The following is a 20,949-nucleotide window of genomic DNA, read 5'->3' on the forward strand; positions in this document are numbered from 1 at the left end:
CTCTGTCCCTGTTGCTGTCTTAGCTGAAAATATTTTTCTGCATGGTGTTGAAGTTTATTGCTCTGTGTTTTAGGGGTTTTTCTGCAGTTTATGTAGCTCAACATTACAGGTTTTAGTACTTTCAGTAATGGCACAAGCACACTGCTTTTGACCTAACTAAACTGAAATTACTCAATGAAAAGCTATTCTGGCTTCTGAGGACAGTGTGTTCAAAGACATGAATTTTAAATAGATATGAAAACTGAAAGTGTAAGGGGAATATTGACTTGTGCAGTGGTAAGTTCAATTTTAGATCAGCTAAAGTCAAAAAGTCTATCTGTAAGATGTGACAGGGGGTCGGGAAGTCAAGAAATAATCACACACCTTGGTTTTGAAAGATGCAAAGCACAGCTCAATTCCCCTCTGGTGTGATGTATCTTTTTACACCCTGGAGTTTGCTGCTTATGAAAACCTGTATTATACAAGGGCTGCTTCCTCCCCCACCCTGCTGAGCCAGACCCAGCACTTAATTATAAGGCTTAATAGATTTGTTGGTTGAACCATTATGTGTTTTCTCAAAAAAAGTTCCTTAGAACAGTAGTAAACTGTTCTGTGTAGTTCAGTTGCAGCAGTCTGGTTATATGGACTCTTCTTTCTTTTTTACTGACTTAGTTTGTGAGCTGGTCTTAAATTACCAGTAGGTTTTCTGAACCATACTCTGTCACCATTTTCTGTCCTACCAGGATCAGTAGCACAGGGGTTTTTTTTCTGTGACTGTACTCTTTTTCTTCAAAGCACATCCTGTAATAATAGTGGTATTTAAAAATGAGCAACAAGCACCCTTCCCCTGCCCCCAGCTTTAGCAGTGGTATTCTTTGTGTTCTTTCCTTAGGCTGTGGACCTGTGAGAAGTGATGAGTCAGTTTAAGAGCTCACTGCTGTGCTTGCTTTCCTACTTGTGGTTTGCTTTTCCTTTCCAAACCCAGGGCCAGCTGTGGAGCTCATCTGTGCCTCTGCTACCTGCTGCACTCCCCCACCCCACAGGGAAGTAACCTGCCCAAGCTGGCTTTCCATGCTGTGTGGTGAGTGGGCTCTGCAGAGAGCCCAGCAGGAGCTTGGTGCAGGGCCTGGGACAGGACGGGGGCTCTGGCTGGGTGAGACCTCCTCCTCCTCCTCCTCCTCCTCTGACTGGCCAGAGCTGGCTGGTGGTGCTTATGAAACCACAGCCTCTGTTATTTCACATCTTCCACTTGTACAAGAGACTGAAAAACTGTTTCCAAATTAAACAGCTCGTTACTTATTCCTACTTTAAATAGCACTGGAGAACAAATATTATGAGAAGAAGCAATCTACTGAAATAAGAATGTGAATTAAAAAGTTCTTTTTCACTGCTTTCTTTGCAGCACATTTAACACTATCATTGCTGTGGCTTTCAACGTTCAAGGGCAAACCCTAAGTGATGTAGTGTCACTGATTGCTCTGATATGTCATGGGGTATTTTTTTTTAAATGACAGACTACTTTTTGTATTGATTTGGTGTTTTAATGTAAATATAGTTCTGAGTGCTGTTGTGTTGAAGTATGCTCACTCTTTGTGAGAAAATGGAAGGTGAATATAGGTAAGATTTTTTTTTCTGTATTGCAGAAGTCCTTCAACAATTAAATGTAACTAAGGAAGGTGAAATTTCACATGAAAAACTTCAAAATATGTACAAAAAAAGGTTTGCCTCTGTAGAGAAGCTCACTGCTAGCAGACAGATCATTAAAAACACACCTGCTCTCCACTCAGTATTTTTTTATGGGTAGAAGAAGCTAAGGTGGCTGCAGGCTAGTGTTTGAAAGCAAAGTCTAAAAGGAAGAAGTGCTGTCTTTAACATGAATGGTATTTCCTGTGCTGTATGTTCAGATTGCTAAAGTTCGTTTCCTAGACTGAACTAGTCATGGAGTCTGCTAGGCTGGAGATTATTTTTGCCTGAGATTCATAATTCATCCACTAATTTCCTTCAATTATTCTATTGCGTGTTTATAGATTCCTGATTCCCTTTTAGTATCTGCTAATGGGTAATTAGAGTCAGCAATCATTCTTGTCATGGAAATTGCTAAAGTAATTTCAGAAACACTGTTGTTATTTGTGTGAAACAAAAGATGGAATGGAAATCAAAACTGTAATGTCTGCCTGGTTCTGTTGTAGTTAAGGATAAAAAAGTGGTTCTACTTGCTTTTATACAGAAGTTATTGAGAGGAATAAGGCAATTTATATAGATTCATTTGGTTCTTGCTATTAGGGTTTGCTTTAATATTTCAGACACTGCTCTTTGGTAACCAGGCAGCTCTGGGTGATCAAGTCTTGAGTTCTTGGCAAATGAACAACTAAGAGGAAAAATACTTGATAAATTATCCAGGTGGTTACTGTGGCTGTGTTCACTTGTGTATATATCAGGAGTTTTGAAATTAAAATCAGAACTCCAACATGCTTGGATTCTGTTTGGAAAGGCTTTAACTTGGTCAGGAGCTGCTGTGAATAATTCTCCCAAGAGAGAGGGAATAGGATGTGATCACTGGCTGTCTGTCCATCCTGGTGTGTGAGTGAGAGGGTGGGAGGAGGGTGCAGAGAGTGAAAGAAGCCATCCCAAGAGCTGTTCTGTTGTTATCAGTCTGACTTCTGTCATTCTTTCTGTTGCTCCACTGTGCAGTGCTGAGGGCAGGGCTGCTCTTTGTGCCAGAGCTCCAGAGATCTCCCTGGGATGTGCTCTGTGCTCTGCTCTCTCCACGTCTTGGATGCTCTCCCCATTTCCCTCCCCCAGATGCTCTCACACTGCTCCATGCAGACAATTTCTGGGGAGGAAGGGGCTGAAATTACCCCATGCATCAACGCCCTTGGGCTGGTGTGTGTTCTTTAAAACACTTGGGCTCTACAGGCTCTGTACAGACCATGCTATTCTGCAGCTGTTGAGCCTTCAGAAATGGTGTGTGTCTTCAGCCAGGTCTTCAGAAAATGTGGTAGATTGACAAAAAGCCTGGTGGAGAGTTTTAACTAGCCTGGGAGAATAAAAGAGCCTCAGTCCAAGCCTGGTAGGCTAATGAAATAATAATTGCTTTTTGTATTTTTGTGTCAGTAGGAGACTGGAGAGTTTAGCAGTGCTTGAAAGTTCCCATCTAAGGGGAGGAAAGCATAGGACAATACCTAGATTTGTGGGAGATAGAAATATTGTCTTTTTTGGTTGCAGGTGAAAGGTGGCTGTGCTTTTGTTAGGTCTTGCCCAGCACTCTACCTAGAAGAGGTTCTGGTGCTGAACCTGAGCACATCCTTGTTCCCACTGAAACACAGGGGGTTTGGAAGGTAATAGGTGTTTTGGTTCATTTTCTGGAAGGTATTCTGTTGTCCAGTTTTTTTACCTCTCACATATCCAATGTTCTTACATATTCACTGGGCAAAAATTCTTCATGTTAATTGGCTTGCAAATGAAGCTCACACAGATGTGACTAAATCATATTGGTGTGTTTGGTGGTTGCTCCCATAGGCTCTCAGTGCAGTTTCTAACCCACAGTGACAGGGCTGCTTCTTGTAGATCCTGACCTGGGTGACAATTCCTTCTCTTTTTCATCCAAACACAATTAAGGCCTCTAAAGAAATGAGGCTTTTTCTTGATAAGCTGCTGATCAGAGCTCTGTGGCTTTATGGCAGCAACCCAGATCCAGTCCCTGTTTGGCTCAGTGTGTTTGCCACCGGTGCTTCTGGGAGTGTTCTTTGGTTTTTGTGGCCTGCTGCTGTTTCAGGGTTACACCTCTCCTGGTGTGTCATAACAGCAAATCTTCCAGGAACAACGACCAAAAAGAGTAAAAGTGATGCTGTGATGCACAGTGATCACATGATCCTTAAATGTATAAACAGAAGCATGTTGAGTTGATGTTTTCCCCAGTGTGTGACACCACCCACGATAGAATCTTTTTCTCTCTCTCAAATCTACCTTCTACATTTCCAAAAGATTGATGGAAAAATTCAAAAGAGGAAAGACACAAAAAGTGGGGACTTTTTTAAAAGGGAGGTGGTAGTGTCAGTGGGACATGGGATGCAAATTGAAACTAATTTGGAGTGGAATTATTCACCTCAAAGTAGCATTTATGTGGTGCATTATGGGTTCTTGGTAAATCAATAAAGTACTGTTGGGGAGCTTCTTTGCCTGGTAGAGTTCTGAGAAGAAAATTGTATGACCCAGGGGTCATTCATAATTACTTGCAGTGCATATCTACAGAGATCAGCCAGGAAGAAACAAATCAATGAGATATCAATCTCTTTATAATTAAAATGGGTTAGGCTATTGAAAAGACATGTCTCTTCAATCTTCTGTCCTGTAAAACTCTTCAATAATATTCAGAGAGAGTGCCAAGCTGACACTGCACCCATTTTTCATTTTTTGAGCATCAGATAACTGAACCACAGCCACCCAGTATAATCCTGTAGAATAGATGTAGTTCTTGGTACTGTTTTTTCATTCACATAGTCAGGAGAAGTTACAGAAAGCAAGCTGTGAAGTAATTTTTCCTGGACTTTAATATTAAAGTAGCCCAAGACAGGATAATTTGTTCCACATATTTGTGAATGTATTGCTTCTTAGCAATTAATAGTTATTTTTTGAAAATGGATTCTGCTAATTGGAAAAATTGTTCCCTCACAAAATACATCTATATAATAAAAATTACCACTAAAATCATATTTCTGGAAGTATATTAAAGATGATCTTCATTGTTTTTGATCTGAAATACACTTTTAGAAGGAACTGGGACAGCAAGCCTGTCATCTCTTCATGCAGTTGCTCACATCAGGCAGAATGAGTTCCTGCACCCCAGCCCCATGGTAAAGGATTTCCTCAGGATGTTTCATGAGCTGTCTGCCTCTCTGCTGCATCAGAGGCCAAACCTTCCCACTGTCTGGAGTGTGCTGTCTTTGTTACTGAAAGACAAATTCAGATTGAAATACTTGCCCCTGTGCACACTTTCTGAGAGTTTCTTCTTCAGGAAAAACTGGCTTACACCCAAGTGAAGTAATTGTGCAGTTACCTTTGACTTGGAAAATGCAGTAAAACATGATGCAAATGTTTCAGTTTCTTCTTCATCTCTCCTTTAAGTGTCAGTGGTTTCTGAGATTCACGCTTCTTTTCAAGAGCATTATTATGCACATGCAAATGATGTGAGTACCAAAAGAATTTTTTAGAGTGAAAACTGGGAGGACTTTAATTATGATGAAGAACTCAGTAATAACCAGTACAGGTGAGACATTAGCTATACCATTAACTATAAATGGGAAAGATTCAATTTTATTTGTTTATTATACATATTGATATGTTCATATATATGTCAGTTTATTCTGGGTATTACTGAGTAAGAGTGATGCAATATGGGGTTTTTTTGTGATTAATCCAAGTTTGGGGGGTACTAGAAAGAAGTTCTAGTTTCTCATTTTGCAAAAGTACCCTTTTTTTTTTTTTGGTTCAGTCTCACTGTTGATATATCTGGTTTTGCCTGCTTGATCATTAATAACTGGATAGGATGTTAGTGTTTGGCTCTATTTACCAGAGGCAGAATTTCTCACTATGGTTTCTGAAACTTTTTCCTGCTTTTAGTGTGAAAGCAGTCCGAATGTGTGCAGTTAAGCATTTGGTTTTTGAAAGTAACTGGCTGGGATTTGGCTTTTCTGAGGAAAAAAAAGAAGTGAGGTTTAGTGTGTTCTTTCTCCCTGGAGCAATGGCCTTGGGCACCATGGTGACAGCGGTCAAGTGGCAAAGAAGCTGTGGTCCTGTTGTCAAGTTTTAATAAGACTTACAAAATCCTGTTTTTCATGCTTCCCTCCATCACATCCCTGTGCTTCTTTTTTATGGCTCTTGGCATTGAATGAACTATATTAATGAACCTATTTGAAAAACACTGGTCATTAGAAATGAACAATACAGTTTATTCCTTAATGTTCATTGTTAGCAGAACACGTGTATTGCTTTGGAAACAGCATTACTTAAAGTGGAATGAAATGTACAGAACTAGATGTTAAGTATCTTTAAATAAAAGTTTAATGAATTTTGGCTTGGACAGCTGTATTCTTTTCTCATTTTTCTATGCCTTAATTAAAGTCTGAAATTAATAAAAGAGGATTTCTTAATTTTTAAGATGCATGTTTTGAGAAAGAATACCAAGTGTATTGTGATTGAAGATTATACACACACACACAGATGCACTCAACTTCCAAAGAGCTGTGGGCATTCAGTTACACGCTCACAGGAGCAGTGTCGCTTGCCAGGAGGAAAAAGCCCCATGTAGCACTCTTGTACATGAAAATGTTTGAGCAGAGCAGCCCTTGGGGAGTGCTGCCCACGCATGAGGCTCCTGGGCTCCCTCCCACCAGCAGCACGCTGCTCTTGCTCACTGGTCACAGCATGCAGGTGGAAAGTTCACGGAAAGTTTAAGGAATCAACTGTTTTTATTCCCTCCCCCCTGGGGAACATTGTGTATGATTAACTATGAATTTATTAATCCTGTCTCTCTGCAGGATTCATCCCAGGAAGTGAGATTCAAGCTTATGGAAAGGAGTTTGAGACTTGCAAAGTAATAATTAAAAAAACCTCATGCCAAAAACACCTGTCTGCACCAATGCAAGTTGACCTGGAGCTTCATGCTTAGTGCTGATGATGAATTGCCTGTGGTTTTGGGGAGGCTAATTCTTGCTTTTGATTGCATTGGGAATCTGAAGTCACTGCTCATGAGATGTAAAATCAGAGAATGTGGGTTACTCAGTGTGCCTGAAGATCACAGAGGCAGCAGCCAAACGACAAAACTTCTCTTTGAAGCAGTGGCTTCAGTTGTGTCATTGTGTGCACTGGGAACTGAGAGAAATAGCAGAAATAGCAGCCAGCCTGGGAGAAGATGCCAGCTAAAGGGAAATACTTCTTCAACGAGGGTGATGAGGGCAGGATATCAGACCCGCTCTACGAGAAGTACCGCTACACCAGCCAGCAGCATCCCCTCCTGCTGCTGCTGCTCTTCATCGCCATCCTCTTCTGGACTACTCTAATCATCATCTTCTTCATTACTGCTGTGAGTAAACTTCTTTTGTGTGTGTTCAGTTTTGCAGAGAGGATAAGGAGTTGCTCTGACAGCACACTGAATCTTTTTGGCTATATAATATTTTGAGCCACATGGTGTCAAAGTTGCAGTGCTGAAAGATATCAAGTAACTGTGCATGTATTACTGTGTATGATTTTGAAACAGATGGGAAGAGAGGAGAGATTGTCAGGCACCTGCACAATTACTATAAGGAATTTTTTTCCTTTCTATACATTAGGAACAAATCCTGATCTCTATTGAATCTCTATTGAATGCTAGCTATGATAGTAAGTACTAAAAGGGCCAAGGAAGGAGCAAGAACAGAAGTTAAAATGTCCTGCATTTCTCATATTACAGTGACTTGTTGGTTTTTCATCAGGTTATTCCTGAGGTGATTTTTTTTCTTAAAAGATTTGCAGATAGTTAATTTCCTTTTTTAATTTTTTTTTTTTGTTATTAAAAACACAACAGGAACCTCCCAGTACAATGGGTTATCCATGGAATCAATATTTAGTTAGCAAAGAGTGGTGGTCCTATAGGCATAGAAAAGATGCAGCTTAAAGATTTTTTTGTTATGTAGTGTAATTTGATTTTTTATAAAGAAATTTATTGTTGTACAAGCCCAGTTGACAGCTGGTAAGAAGAGGAGTTGATTTAAAGATAATGATGTAAAAAGGTAGTAAAGTAGCTGTTATAATCCTTCATTGCCTTTTAACTCTGCTTTCCAAACAACTTTATGATAAAGAGTCTTCAAGTCTCTCTTTAGCAGCAAATCAAATCTTACCAATTGCAATTGTATCCCTTTTATTTCTTAGGAAGGGAAGAAAAGCAGGAATACTATTTTAAACAATTTATCTTCTGTGAAAATTAGAGCACTGTTACACTCCTCTTCAGCAGAGTTTGAACTCTAAATCCATTTCTTTGGGTACATCTGCATTATAGACACAGTGTAGTTAGAAGTTAGTGGTTTGGGGTTTGCCTTTTAAGCTAGTTTGGAAAGCAGCAGCAGTGGAGCTGGGGTAGTGTCTCAATAGGACACAAAATGAATGACGCGCACAAGCTGAGATGTCCAAGGCAAGAAGAGGGCAGTTTATTTCCAAACTCCAATATTTACAGACTTTCAAAAGTGACCATGGATTGGGGGATGAAATTGCTACCTCTCTAGCTACACTGGTTAAACCAAGAGTCCATCAATTTTCTCCTCCTCCAGAAAGGAATGCAAAACAATCATTATTTACATGAGAAATGCGTGAGAAACTCCATTACAAAAATGTAAACATCAGAAGGCTTAGAAGAACAGGGCAACAAGGTAGAATGAGTGCCTATAATAGTATTTATTATATTTGCTCTGTATGTGTGACTATCAGAAAGCATTCATGCTGCCACAGCTAGTCTACTTAAAAACCCAGGTTAACTTATTTCAAAGGCGTCCAAGCTGTTTCCAGGGCAGTATAGATTTTCCTTTTCCTGACGGGAACATTTGCATTTTTCCTTTTTCTGAAGGGACATTTGTAGCAGCTGTAATCCAGTTTTGCCTTGCAGGAAGCTCGCTCCCACCTGCCGTTCCTGGTGGCGGTGTGCGCGGCCCTGGCGGTGTTTGCGCTCACGTACCTGCTGCTCTGCATGGAGTCCCTGCTCCGCCGCTGCCTGGCGCTCTTCGGCCTCGTGGCCTGGCTCTGCTTCCTCACCGTGGGATACGTTTCCCTCTTTGAAACGGGGAGTGATTATCAGCTGTGGGAGCAGGTGGGTCTGCTGTGCTCATTCAGGTACTTGCATAGGGCTGGTGGTCAGCTGGGGATGTTTTTCTGTGCTTCAGTCTTTCAGGATGTTGTAACTGTGTAATAACTCTTCTGAGATTTAGGTTAACTTCTAAAAACTGGCTTCACTGATTTGTGGCAGTAAATTGTAGTTGGCATTCTGGATTATAGTGAAAATACATTTCAGTGAAAAAATTGGATAATTGCATAAACCTATGTGGGAATTGCATCTTTAGTAGTGAATTGGATTTTTGTAATTAAATTGGATTTTTTAGGATTTTTACTAAATCTTAATTACTATGAATTCATCTCTGATTTTTTTTTTTTGTTTTTTGTTTTGTTAATAATACTTGCTTTGTTAACTTATTTGGGTCAGAGAAGTGTTCAAGAAATGTATAAAGGACTCCAGAGCTGGGTGTGCCCTAGGGAGCAGGTTTTTAAGTCAGTGTGAGAGGTGAAGTGAACAATAAGGATTAATGACACATCCTGGCATTGCTGGGTGTGGCTAAACTTTGTTGCTTGCTATCTCTGATCAGAAGATGGGTGATTTCATGAAGCCAAAAATATCATAATTTGTAGGAAACTCCTCCTAAGATCTCAGAATGCAAGCAGAAGAGCTTTAATTAAATGAAAATGACTTTTTATCTTGTTTTATGAGCTCTGCCCCTTCCCTTCTTTATTTGAATAAAGAAAGATATCAATTATCAGTTAAACAACCCAAATCTGATTTGTATTATGGCCTGGATCCAGCACTGTATGTTTAGAGTTGCTGTCCAGTATTTTTTAACTTAAGGAAGTGCCTATTACCTTTGGAACCACGCCCCCTGCCCTCAAATGTATTGATCTGAACTATAAATGCAAATATGTAACAAAGCAAGATTTGGTTTAGCTGCTTTCAATGCTGCAAGCCAATGTGGTGCTGTCATGTGGTAATAATTCATTCATATTGATTTTAAGTCTAAAATATAAGGATGCCCTACTCTGTAAAAGAATAGATTTATTTCAGAATTTCAGCTCAAGTTATGAATTTATCACTAATTAAAGCTACTGTTTAAATGCAGGTATGGCCTTTGCTTGTCCATCCTTTTCTTGTGCTTATAAAACTATCACACAGCATTCAGAACATTGTGTGATGAGGGTTGCAATTATGGCAGAAAAAATGTCTTTACTCCAGTTAAAGTAGTAAGATACACACGGGAAAACATTTTTGTTGAATGAAATCTTTTATTTGCCTGTTTGTCTGATTACTGCTGTCCCAGTCAAACTATCTGTTCTGGGAAAATATTTAAGGGCAGACTGGCCCTTGAGACTTCCTCGAAGGAAGCTCTTGTCTGGAATGGCACAATTTAGTTGCTGTGATGAGATGGAGCTGAGCCAGGAGTGCTGCAATATATTCCTGTGATCAGGGCTGTTAGTTTCCCTATATATATAAGCTGACAATTGTAACAAGTCTATAAATATGAATTTTAATTTTACAAACCTTCCCACTGATCTGGAGCAGTTCAGTAGTGCATTTTATAAAAGGTGTGCAGCTAAATATATGGTTAGTGGTAATAAAGGTTATTCTCTTGTGGGAGGACCAGGAAGTATTGGTTGGATTTTTGGTTTTTATCAAACACGAAGCAAACATACACATGTGACTGGGTGATGTTAAAATTAGAAAAATATCTTCCAACAGGTGAGAAATCTGATTCTATTCAGTATTGCTAACCTTGCAACACACTGTTCCTGATGTGTGAGTACAAAGTGCAGCCAAAGTGCATCTCCAGCTGTAAAGGATAAGTTCAGGATAAAGGGCAAGGACAAGTGAAAAAATTATGGGTGATATGTCATGTTAACCCATCTTGTCTATGAACCTATAACTGTTAATCCCTCAAACTCTTAGAACTACCACTGTCCTTCTGGCTTTTACTGTCTTTTGAAACATCAATATCTAATTGTTCAGCCTTAAATTGAGTAAAGATCCCACTGCTTTGCTCGTGTTTCTGTAGTGATTTTTGGCATTTACTTAATAACATGTATGTGTGATTTTTTCTTATTTTTTCTTTTTCTTTCCAAAGGTGCCATTCTTTCTGTTCATAATCTTCACAGTTTATACCATGCTACCCTTTGGGATGAGAGGTGCTGTCATAATTAGTGTTGTTTCTGCTCTCTCCCACATTGTTGTTTTAACTGTGGTAAGTGTAACATCTCAAGGAAACAAGGAACGCATTCCATTTCAGGTAAGGAAATAACCTGGTTACATAATGCAATACTCTAGTCAAGCTTCTCTTTGCTTTTGGCATAACTATTTCATTGATGTTTCAAGTTTGTGGATTTGGAGCTTGGGCCCAAAAACTCTTGGGCTTTTTGTAAAATTGCAAATTTTTAAATCTACAGTGCAATTTTGTTTTTCTGGCCTAAGTGGAAAAAGCAGGGCTGTTAAATTAATTTTTAAACTAAGCTGTTAAAAACATGCCTAGGTTAGTCACAGTCACTCTTCCCAACCCGTGCTCCTTCAGGTGGGTCTACCCACCTTCACCAGGCACTGCCCATGGGGTGGATCAAAAGGGCCCCTGCTGCCCTGGGGTGTCAGAGGGGCTGGGAGTGCAGCCTGCTGTGTTCAGGGCTCCAGCACTCATTAACAGGGTGCCTTCATTAACAGGAGCACCCAGCTCCTTGGTGCAGGCGTGTGCCAGGCTCCACACAGCATGCTGATGCAGGAGTTTGTGCACTGCTTTTCCACAAAACAAACACTGGTGCCTGCAAATAAACGTTGAATGATAGCATAGCATTTTCTGTTTCATTATTGTGACTGTCAAAGTCAGATTACCTCTGCCAGGTCCATCCTGGGTAATAGCAACAATGATTTGTTATGGGATGGGGTAAGAGGAAATGAGACATGGTCTGGGATTTGCTGTGTTTTATGGGACTAATATGTGTGTTAGTGAAGTACCAGTGACTGCCCTGCAGCAGGTAAATATTTTTCTTCTCGTGCAGCTCCTTGCCAATGCTGTAATTTTCCTTTGTGGCAACTTGATGGGTGCGTTTCACAAACGCCAAATGCAGGTTGCTTCGTGGGATTTGTACAGATACACCTTAAAGTGCATTCAGGTCCGAATGAAACTGAAGATTGAAAAGAGGCAGCAAGTGAGTGAGCTACTTCATGTTATTAATTGCTTGTTTTCATTTCCAAAGTCTGCATAAATTCATAAAGTTGGTGACTAATCCATGTTGAAAGGTTTGGTCCAATCTTTGAGATACCCACCTAGTGTCAAAAGTAGAAGTTGTGCCATTTGTAACAAAAGAAGGAAGTTAAAGGGAGGAAGCTATTTTCTGGGGCTTGTCTACATGAAAATCACAGTATTTGTAACGGGAATGTAATTGCCAGTCATTTTTAGTTCCTTTTTTCCTAGAATAAACTGTTCCTGGGACTGGCTAAGATAACTTAAGAGGACATATCCTTAATGCCCTGAAATTTCTTGTAAGGTAATTTTAGCAGTTAGTTTTGTGGTTCCCTTGGTCACATTTTTTTGCATTGCATTCTAAAGTATTATTTATTCTTATATCTTATTGTCTCACAAACTGTTTTTCTTTTGCTAGAAGGAGAAAATTGGATGTGAAGGGAGAAAAAGAAATAATATATTAGATTAAAATATTTATTCCCATAAACTCCAGTGGTATTCAAAGAATAAACAAGCATGAATTTCTTACTGAGGAAGGTTTGTAGAGGGATACCAAAGCTGAAACTGGGGCACCTTTCCTGGTATAAATAGGGTTAAGAAGTGCTCTACAAGGCTGATGTGTATCGTGTTCTCTGCCCACCAGTTATTAGATAAAAAGAAGAGGCTGAAAAGTGACTGCCCTGATCAAACCGGGAAGCAGAAAATGCCACACTGCTAGTGCGATCTGTTCTCTGATGCTAATCTTGTGAGATGAGATTACAAATCTGCATGAAAGCCCTGCCAGAATTTCCCCACGCAGCTGCTGGGGAAGCCTCTGATCACCTTACACAGGCAGTGTGCTCTCATTTCCTGGGCAATATGCTCACTTCCATGGGTGTTCAGGATTTTGGTTTCGGGATTGTTTGTTTTTAATGGTTATGGTTGCTTGTTTGAAGTGTAAATGTGCTTAAGTCTACGGAGGGCTTTCTTTTCAACCATGCTGCAGTTTGTCAGGCAATTCTGAGTATCCTTTCTGCCACCCACTTCTCTGTGAAAACGATGTGAGAATTGCAGTTCTGGGTTCCTCACTGCTTCCTTGAACACTGTGTGATGTGTCAGCATCCCAACGGCCCTGTTATATTCCCTGGGATTTGTCTGTCAGTTTAAATTCTTTCCTAGGGCTGACTCTCCTAGTACCAAAACAGTAGGTGAAGGAAAGGAGGTGTTTCTAGTTCTGGCATCAGTCTCAAGCTGAGCTGCTGCCCATACCTTGTGCAGACAAGTACTTGATGCTCAAGGACTGTCTCTTCCCACTGTGATCCCAGGGTATTTCTTCCTGGGGGCATGCACTGGTTAAAGAACCCTGGCAGCTCCCTGCTGCCTGACCAGGGCTGCGTTGGGCAGCCAGGGAAGGGGGATGAGGGCTTGGTCCCAAAGGACAGCCTTTAGCATTTTTCTTGGCTGCACAATTTGCTAATCTTGCGGTTGATATTGTCTGAAAAAGTTCCTGCTTGTAGCTGCTCCACACAGCATTTCCTCTTCCATCTCTGTGGTGGGAGAGCCCTTCCTCACTCAAAGTATTCTTTTTGTCATTGTCTTCTGCCCAGCAACTTACCAGGGTCTTCTTTGAAGAATGGGCTTTTTGAGTGAGAGCCAGTGTAAAAAGGTGCCCTGAATAGTCAAACAATGGAAGTGGGTTTGGAGGAGTCTGTTTCTCTCAGTTCAAAAGGCTTCATTTCAGTGGCATTGCTTCAGGTTAGCTATAGCAGCATGCAGCTGACACTTTTGTATCTGTTGCTGCTTTTCCAGCATTTGAGAATTTACAATTTTTTTTTAATACTGAATAGATTGTTAGGTACAAAACATAAGCTTTTACAGAACATTTATCAGACAATGCCAACATAATACTGACATCAGAAGACAAAATAAAATGTAATTTATCCAGAAAATGTAGTACTGAATACTGACATTTTTTGTGTGTGTGTTTCATGGTTACAATGGAATGTCACATCTAGGCCACAAGGAACAAAAGAAAAAATATGCAACATAATTGTGAAATCAATAATTTGGAGAACAGCAATGTAAAAATGTCTTCTGGAAAACCTGACATGCATTTCTCAAAAACTATTTGAATAAAGACATTTTTATTTTGGTTTTCTTAATGCCTTCTTGCAGTCAGCAGAATTCTTCAGTTTCATACTTACTGTGTTAATAATTTTGCACAATTATTCCTCTCCCCACTTTTTAGGAAAATTTGCTTTTATCCATCCTGCCTGCTCATATCTCTATGGAAATGAAGTTGGCAATCATTGAGCGACTGAAGGAAACTAATGATAACAGGCAGATGCATGACAACAACTTCCACAGCCTATATGTAAAAAGGCACCAAAATGTTAGGTAAGTGGAAGCCCCAGAAATAATTGTATTGATTTAAACTTCTGATTCTTATCAGTACATATGGTCCAGTGAAATTAAAATTTGAAGGCAGACTTTGAGGCTGAAGTGAGCTTCTTTCCTGCTATGGGAAGATAACATGTGTTGAAGTCATGCGCTGTCTTTTAAATCAGAGGAGATACTCGAACCCTTTTTGCTGGAGCTGTTTCCCAAAAAAGAGGGAGGTGTTTTCTGTTAAGTGCATTTCAATAGTTATGCTGACTGTGGAATTGATGTATCTTCATATTTCACTTTCCCTGCTTTTTCCTTTTGCTCCTGTCTAGCATTCTTTATGCAGACATCGTAGGATTCACTCGCCTTGCCAGTGATTGCTCTCCTAAGGAACTCGTAGTAATGCTGAATGAACTCTTTGGAAAGTTTGATCAGATTGCAAAGGTAGGTTTACAGTTTGTGCTGTAGGATAAAGGCCTTTGGAAAAAGAAGTCTTTTTGCACCACAGGAGGCAGTTGGGTGTTAGTCCTCAAAGTCAGGAAGGCAAGACTGCTGTTGCTTTAAAGCTAACTGGAAAAATCACATTAAAACAAAATGTAAATAAAAAATGGGAAACGTAGCAAGTTGCTACTGTAATTCCAGTTCTTGGGTGTGGAGGTTTATCTGTATCATTTAGGAAATTGTCTGATGGTAGTAAGTGATTGCAGCAGGGCTGTGGGAGGTTCTGTGTACAAACTCCACTGAGGAGCTTTGCTGTGTTCAGCTGGAAGGTTTGTTTGACTCCACAAGTGGAGAACTCTCAGACACACACTTAAATTCATAAATTCAGAGGCATCAGGCAGAGAGTTCTTTAGCTCAGGAGTGAACTAAAGAAAGCTTCCTGTTACTAATGGATACTGACAAAAAAGTGTAAGGCTGGGGAGTAGTTTAAAATGGTCCCTGTTAAGACATCCCCTCAATACTGACCCTTCAGCCTGGCAGGAATTGTTACCACTTCCAGGTGCTGCTTGAGGTTAATTTTTTGCAGCAATCACAAACTCAGATTTTTATTTCTTACATTAGAGGGACTGTATCACCTACATGTTTGTGTGTTGTTAGTGAAATCCTAAAAATTCAGAAAAAATTGGAAAACTCTAAAATTATTAATGTAGCAGAGGAGTGAAATTGATGTAATTAAACCCTTGTAATATAATTGAATAAATTCTTAAATATACCACTGATTAAAACCTGACTAAGATGCTAGTAATATTTTTGACTGAATTACGTGGCTAATTTTTGCATTTATCTGAATTCAGTTGCTGTGAAGTGTTCAGATGTTTATTTGAGAAATAAAAGTTATACTCTAGCTATTGCAATTGTATTGTTGTGAAGCAGCTATAAAGACAGAGTAAGTTATGTCATCTTAGTTGCCAAATGGCAAAATTTCCTTTAATGCTGAAGTACAAGCTGAGGTTATACACACTTGGTAAGGTTTTGTAACTGTTTTGCAGACAGAAAGATAGAAAAAATCTAGATTTTGAGTGATGAGTTTTAATTTCTCACTGCTGTATGCAAATTGCACTGAAATGTCTGGATTTAGTGAGTCAAGGTCTTTTGCAACTCTGTGGTTGAGCTGTGAGAAGAGGTTCCTGCTTTTTTGTGCTATTTTTGTTCTGCCTGGGAGTACTCTGTCATCTTTTCCATAATGTACAAATCTTGCAAGCTCCAATTTACCTAATAAAAATTGATGGCTAGGCTGGACACTGAGCTGGATGCTGAAGTGCAGCAGCTCTAATCCAGGGCTAGTTTTCCCTGCTGATCCCTCTGAGCTTGTCACTTGTGGCACTGCTCAGAGCCCACTGGGGTGGATTAAGAGGTGGAGAATGATGGATGTTCCCTAAAGGCTTTAACTGATGAGGGAGAACAGCTCCGTTTGGGAAATTGCCACATATTTGGGCTGATTTTGCAGTTGATTTAGGAACTGTGTTCCCACAGCATGTAGTGTTGAACAGCTGGAGCTACTGGCTGGCCCAAATTAAGCCATCTCTGCTCGTCAGTCAAACATAACACAGCCTTGCAGAATTAGCCCTGGCTTGCTTGCAACCTCTGTAGTTAAAATTCTTCAGTAAAGTCTTCACAAAAGATAGTATCAGAGACTTTTTGCTCTCTCCTGCCAGACACTGGCAGCAGTATCCTCTGTTGCACAGTTAGGAAAAATTTTTTTTGCTACTATTTAGTATTGTGGGATTTTTATTAGCAATAGCAAACAGTAGTGTGTGCCAGCTTCCTCTTCAGTCATGTTTGAAATAACAAAACAACCCCATTTTGGTTGGGCATCTGAATTTCTAAGTTTTCCCTCAGTGCTGGGAGGTTTTATGACACCTCGTACTGTTATTTATGAGGCTGCCGTGTAAAAGTAGAGGGAAAATTGCTGATAATTCAGACGAAGATTAAAAGATAAGTAGATTTCATCTTTTAGATGGTGTCTTATTTATAGATTTTTCAATTTCACACAGTTTCAAGAAAAAGGCAAGAAACTAACAAGATGGTTTTATTTCAGAAATGCTTGAAGTGGTCATTTTTGTTCTCTCCAGTGAGAAATGTCCAGGCATTCAGATGTAGGGCAGAAGAAGTAAGCTTTGTTTCAACAAGGAGTTAGCAAAGCCTGACTTTCTGAAACCAGAACCTTTGGAGTTAATTTTTTCCCGTTAAAAATGTTTGGTGTAATTTTACAGGAGAATGAATGCATGAGAATAAAAATCCTGGGAGACTGTTACTACTGTGTGTCAGGCCTGCCTGTGTCCTTACCCGTTCATGCCAGGAACTGTGTTAAAATGGGGCTCGACATGTGTGAAGCAATAAAGTAAGTGTTACACAGAAGGCTGTTTAAAATATAGATACCGCGCAGTTATTGAGATTTGAGATATTGAATTAAGTATTTCGTTTTCTTGTCAACATTCCAAGTGTGTTTATTAGCTGTAGTTGCATAGTTCTGATCATAAGTTTTGCCCCAAGTGTATGATGAGACCGGAGGAGGAGATGAAATGTCAAGTCTGCTCTAACCCCCGATGCCTCCCCAGGCAGGTGAGAGAAGCCACAGGCGTGGACATCAACATGAGGGTCGGGATCCACTCCGGGAACGTGCTGTGCGGGGTCATCGGCCTCAGGAAGTGGCAGTACGACGTGTGGTCACACGACGTGTCCCTTGCCAACCGCATGGAGTCTGCCGGAGTGCCGGGGTGAGCGAGAGCCCTCCGTGCGGGGCCGGGGCCGGGGCTGTCCCCCCTCCGTGCGGGGCCGGGGCTGAGTCCCCTCCGTGCCGGGCTGGCACGGCCCCGGCTCTGTCACTTCCTCACCTGGGGTGGTGGAAATAGAACAGATGTGTGCTTAGCAGAGCTGTAAAATGTTCGCGTTTTCTGATTGCGTTTTCAGCGAGCAATAAGATTCTATTCTTGGGCAAGAGGTTGCTTCTTGACCTTCCCTTCATGGGAGAAACATGTGCATTATGTTGACTTAGTTAATCCATGCTGTACACAGGGGTAATTCTACGTTTGTGAGTTTAGTCAGAGCACAGTTGGGCTCCTTAGGTCAACAAGGCCAAGCTGTCTTTACCCAGTGTTTCTGCTAATGCATCGATCAGCTCCACTTGATTTATGTCAGCTCTATATTCACCACTCAAACCTCATAAGCAACTCAGAAATTAAAATGCACCCTGATGGGGAGTACCCCAGCAAGGAGAGTCTGGAGCTGTTGTTTGTTGTGCATTTGCCATGGGCAGAAGGAAGGGAAGGGAGTGGTGCTGAATGGGAGGATTGAGGCTGAGCAGGGATATAATTTGCCATGTGCTGCTGCTCAGTGATACAAGGATTAGGGCTGAGGTTGGTCTCCTGTAGCCTTTTTAAGACACTCATTGAACAGAACAAATATAAATGTTTTTCAAAACCACCACCATTTGCATTTTCTTTGTTTAGGAAAGTACATTATTTTCCTGTTTTCTAAGTAAAATTTAAGGATTAGAAACAATCTAAGAAACCCTCTTTTTTGTCTTTCTTATTTTGGTAATTTACACTAACAAAGGCCGTTATAGGACTTTTTCTTTTTTCATTCCCAAATCAGAGCATGTTTTTTTTTTTTTTTTGTGTCGTGGTAGTCTGTGCCAATTGGTTTCTTTTAGTAAGTGTTTCTAACCAGTGACATTATAGCTTTTCTTATTACTTCTGTACCTCAGACAGCTTTTAGGTATATGCTTGTGACTTAAAAATTAAAGTGGTTTATTAAGTGATAAGAGGTTATGAATATCAAAATACTTTGTTGCATTGGTCACTGAAACAGAAAGAAAACTACCTGGAGCTTGGTTAACAGTTACACTGCCATCCAGGCTGAAGGGTTTAATGTGTTGATTCAGTGTGATTAAACAAGAACACAGAGTTGTAAAGTTTCTTTTGTTGGTAAAACAAACAGCATGACTCTGAATATGGCACAAACTCACACTTTGTTAGTCATGTTTAGGACCTCTGCCTAATCTTGAAAGCTCTGATTATTCCTGTATGGTTGTCAGGTTTATAGTTGATAAGCTGGTAAGGAATTAAGCTGGTTTAGTTTGTCATGCTGATCCGGAAACATTTTCCTTATTACTTCCTCTACCTATAGCTGTGTAGTACTCATTATCTTCTGTTTCAAAACTGGCCAGGGGAAACACCTTCCACTTGTGGAAGACTGAGCCTGACAGGGTGGAAGGGGTATTATTCACTATGCAAGTGTTACGCTGTATTATTTTCCTACTCTGCAAGGAATTGTTTTTTGGGGATTCCTCGGTCCAATGTCAGCTAGTCCTGCTCCTTTGGAAGCAGTTTTGCCATTAGGAGCCAGCCAGAGGTTTTGTTTAAAATAGGAAGCATATATATTTTGAGTTTCTGTGAATGAAGGAATTCTAAAGACTTTTGAAGGGATGCAGGAAAGCTTCTAGCTTTCAAAGTATTTTCTGTCCAGTGTCAGAGTAACCTTGTTCATCTTCCTTGTGATTTAAAAAATTACTTACATTCATAACAGTGTAATACACTACTAAAGCAGAAAGGAGTAGCATAAAACCAAAACTAAAAATGCATTTATTGCCAATTCTCTCTGATGTGTAAATGCCTGGAAGCTCAGCACGTGTTATTCTGCTGTCAGCATGGGAAGCTGGGCACAGCGTGCTGGGTGTTCTGTCCTGGCACAGCAAGGGCAGCAGTGCGTGCTCCAGCTTGCCTGGGAGAGCAGCTCTTGGTGATGTGCTTGTCCTGGAACCCAGGGAGCAATTAGTAACTGCTGAGAGATCACTGGCACCTAACTGGAAGAGAAGTTTGCAGTAAGATCAGAAATGTCCTACGCAGTGTGTGCTTTGAGGGAGAGGGGAGAGGAAGCTTGGTAAAATGCAAAATGGTGGGCAGTGAACAAATGTGCTGCTTTTTGGAGGAAAGGGAAAAGCACAGCAAACTTGCTGCAGCACATGGCTGTGTTTTAAGGCTCAGGCCACAGACATCACCCAGAATGCCCCAGCCTCTGTGGAAGGAAATTATGCTTTAAAATTTCAGATTTGAAGGTTCACTTAATTGCAAAAGTATGTAGTCAAAGTAACAATTAAACATTTTTTTGAGGAAAATTACTAGTAAACAGATAAAAGCAGTCACCCTCTGCAATTCAGCTCTTACTGTTGGCTTCAAAAGTACTGAGGCAGTTTTTATTCCTCCTTAGAAGCTACAGCCAGTAGTTTTCAGGTCTTGGACACATTACCTTCATGCAAACCTATGTCCAGCTTTAGGAAGGAGAGGTGGATGGAGGAGTGATTCCCTTGCTCTCTGTAGGTAGGCAGCAGTGCTGCACAGTGCCAGTTTCCATTCTGGAGTTGGGCTTTTCCCAGCCCTGAGCTAATGGGCTGTAGGACAGTGTCTAATCCCTCTGTGCCAAAGGAAAGTGAGAAAAGCATGGGCAGATGAACAATGAGAAAGTAGAACTTAAGAAATGCTATTTTATGAACTCCCTCCAGCCTCTTGTTGGGAAATTATATGGAAAGCTATTACTCATACCTTATGTGGAAATACATGATTTGAGATACTGAGTGAAATAACATTTAAGGGGAAGTGTGAATAGGTACAGAGAAATACTGGCTGCTCTCCTCAGAAGTGCTTTGCTGTTGTTGCTGTGTTGACTTTTCCTTGGATTGTTTCAGTCAGAAAAGGCAGACTTTCAGAATTCTCCTTAGAGTTAACACAAAACCTTCCCCAGTTTTCTTTTCCCAGACTCTGTGTCTCCCCCGACTCTCATGCATTTCTAGCACAAAGCAATCCTTGCTTCTGTTCTGTTCCTGAGTTTTCCCTGCAGCTCTCACAACCTGCCTGTGAGCCTGCCTGTCCTGTGAGTCATCAGATCTCCTTTGATCACATTTCTTCTTGTTTCATTTACTTCCCTGCTTATTCCAATTTAATTTTATACCAATACTATTTCATTATGGGAAGTGTTTTTAAGGACACTTGCTATGAATGATGTACTATAGTAAAAGATTGCAAATATAATTTTAAGTACTGGCAGGATTTTTCAGTTGGCTGCCAAAGCAGGGGATGTCTGAAAAGCAGAAATGTCA

General features: G+C 40.4%; 1 protein-coding gene across 5 annotated transcripts in view; it reads left to right on the plus strand.

Annotated features, from left to right (window-relative positions):
- The window catches only part of ADCY7 (adenylate cyclase 7), a 60,284-nt gene that overhangs the window by 20,486 nt on the left and 18,849 nt on the right, over nucleotides 1-20,949 (plus strand). For all 5 annotated transcript variants that reach the window (XM_054640881.2, XM_077184987.1, XM_077184988.1 and 2 more), the window contains 8 exons: nucleotides 6,516-7,060; nucleotides 8,612-8,812; nucleotides 10,887-11,048; nucleotides 11,806-11,955; nucleotides 14,218-14,366; nucleotides 14,687-14,798; nucleotides 17,069-17,196; nucleotides 17,414-17,572. In XM_054640881.2, the coding sequence (XP_054496856.2) occupies nucleotides 6,890-7,060; nucleotides 8,612-8,812; nucleotides 10,887-11,048; nucleotides 11,806-11,955; nucleotides 14,218-14,366; nucleotides 14,687-14,798; nucleotides 17,069-17,196; nucleotides 17,414-17,572 (1,232 nt within the window). In that variant the 5' untranslated portion in view covers nucleotides 6,516-6,889. The remainder of the gene's footprint in view (nucleotides 1-6,515; nucleotides 7,061-8,611; nucleotides 8,813-10,886; nucleotides 11,049-11,805; nucleotides 11,956-14,217; nucleotides 14,367-14,686; nucleotides 14,799-17,068; nucleotides 17,197-17,413; nucleotides 17,573-20,949) is intronic.

Source organism: Agelaius phoeniceus, chromosome 12 (assembly GCF_051311805.1).
Source record: "Agelaius phoeniceus isolate bAgePho1 chromosome 12, bAgePho1.hap1, whole genome shotgun sequence".
In the NCBI taxonomy this organism is placed as follows: Eukaryota; Metazoa; Chordata; class Aves; order Passeriformes; family Icteridae; genus Agelaius; species Agelaius phoeniceus.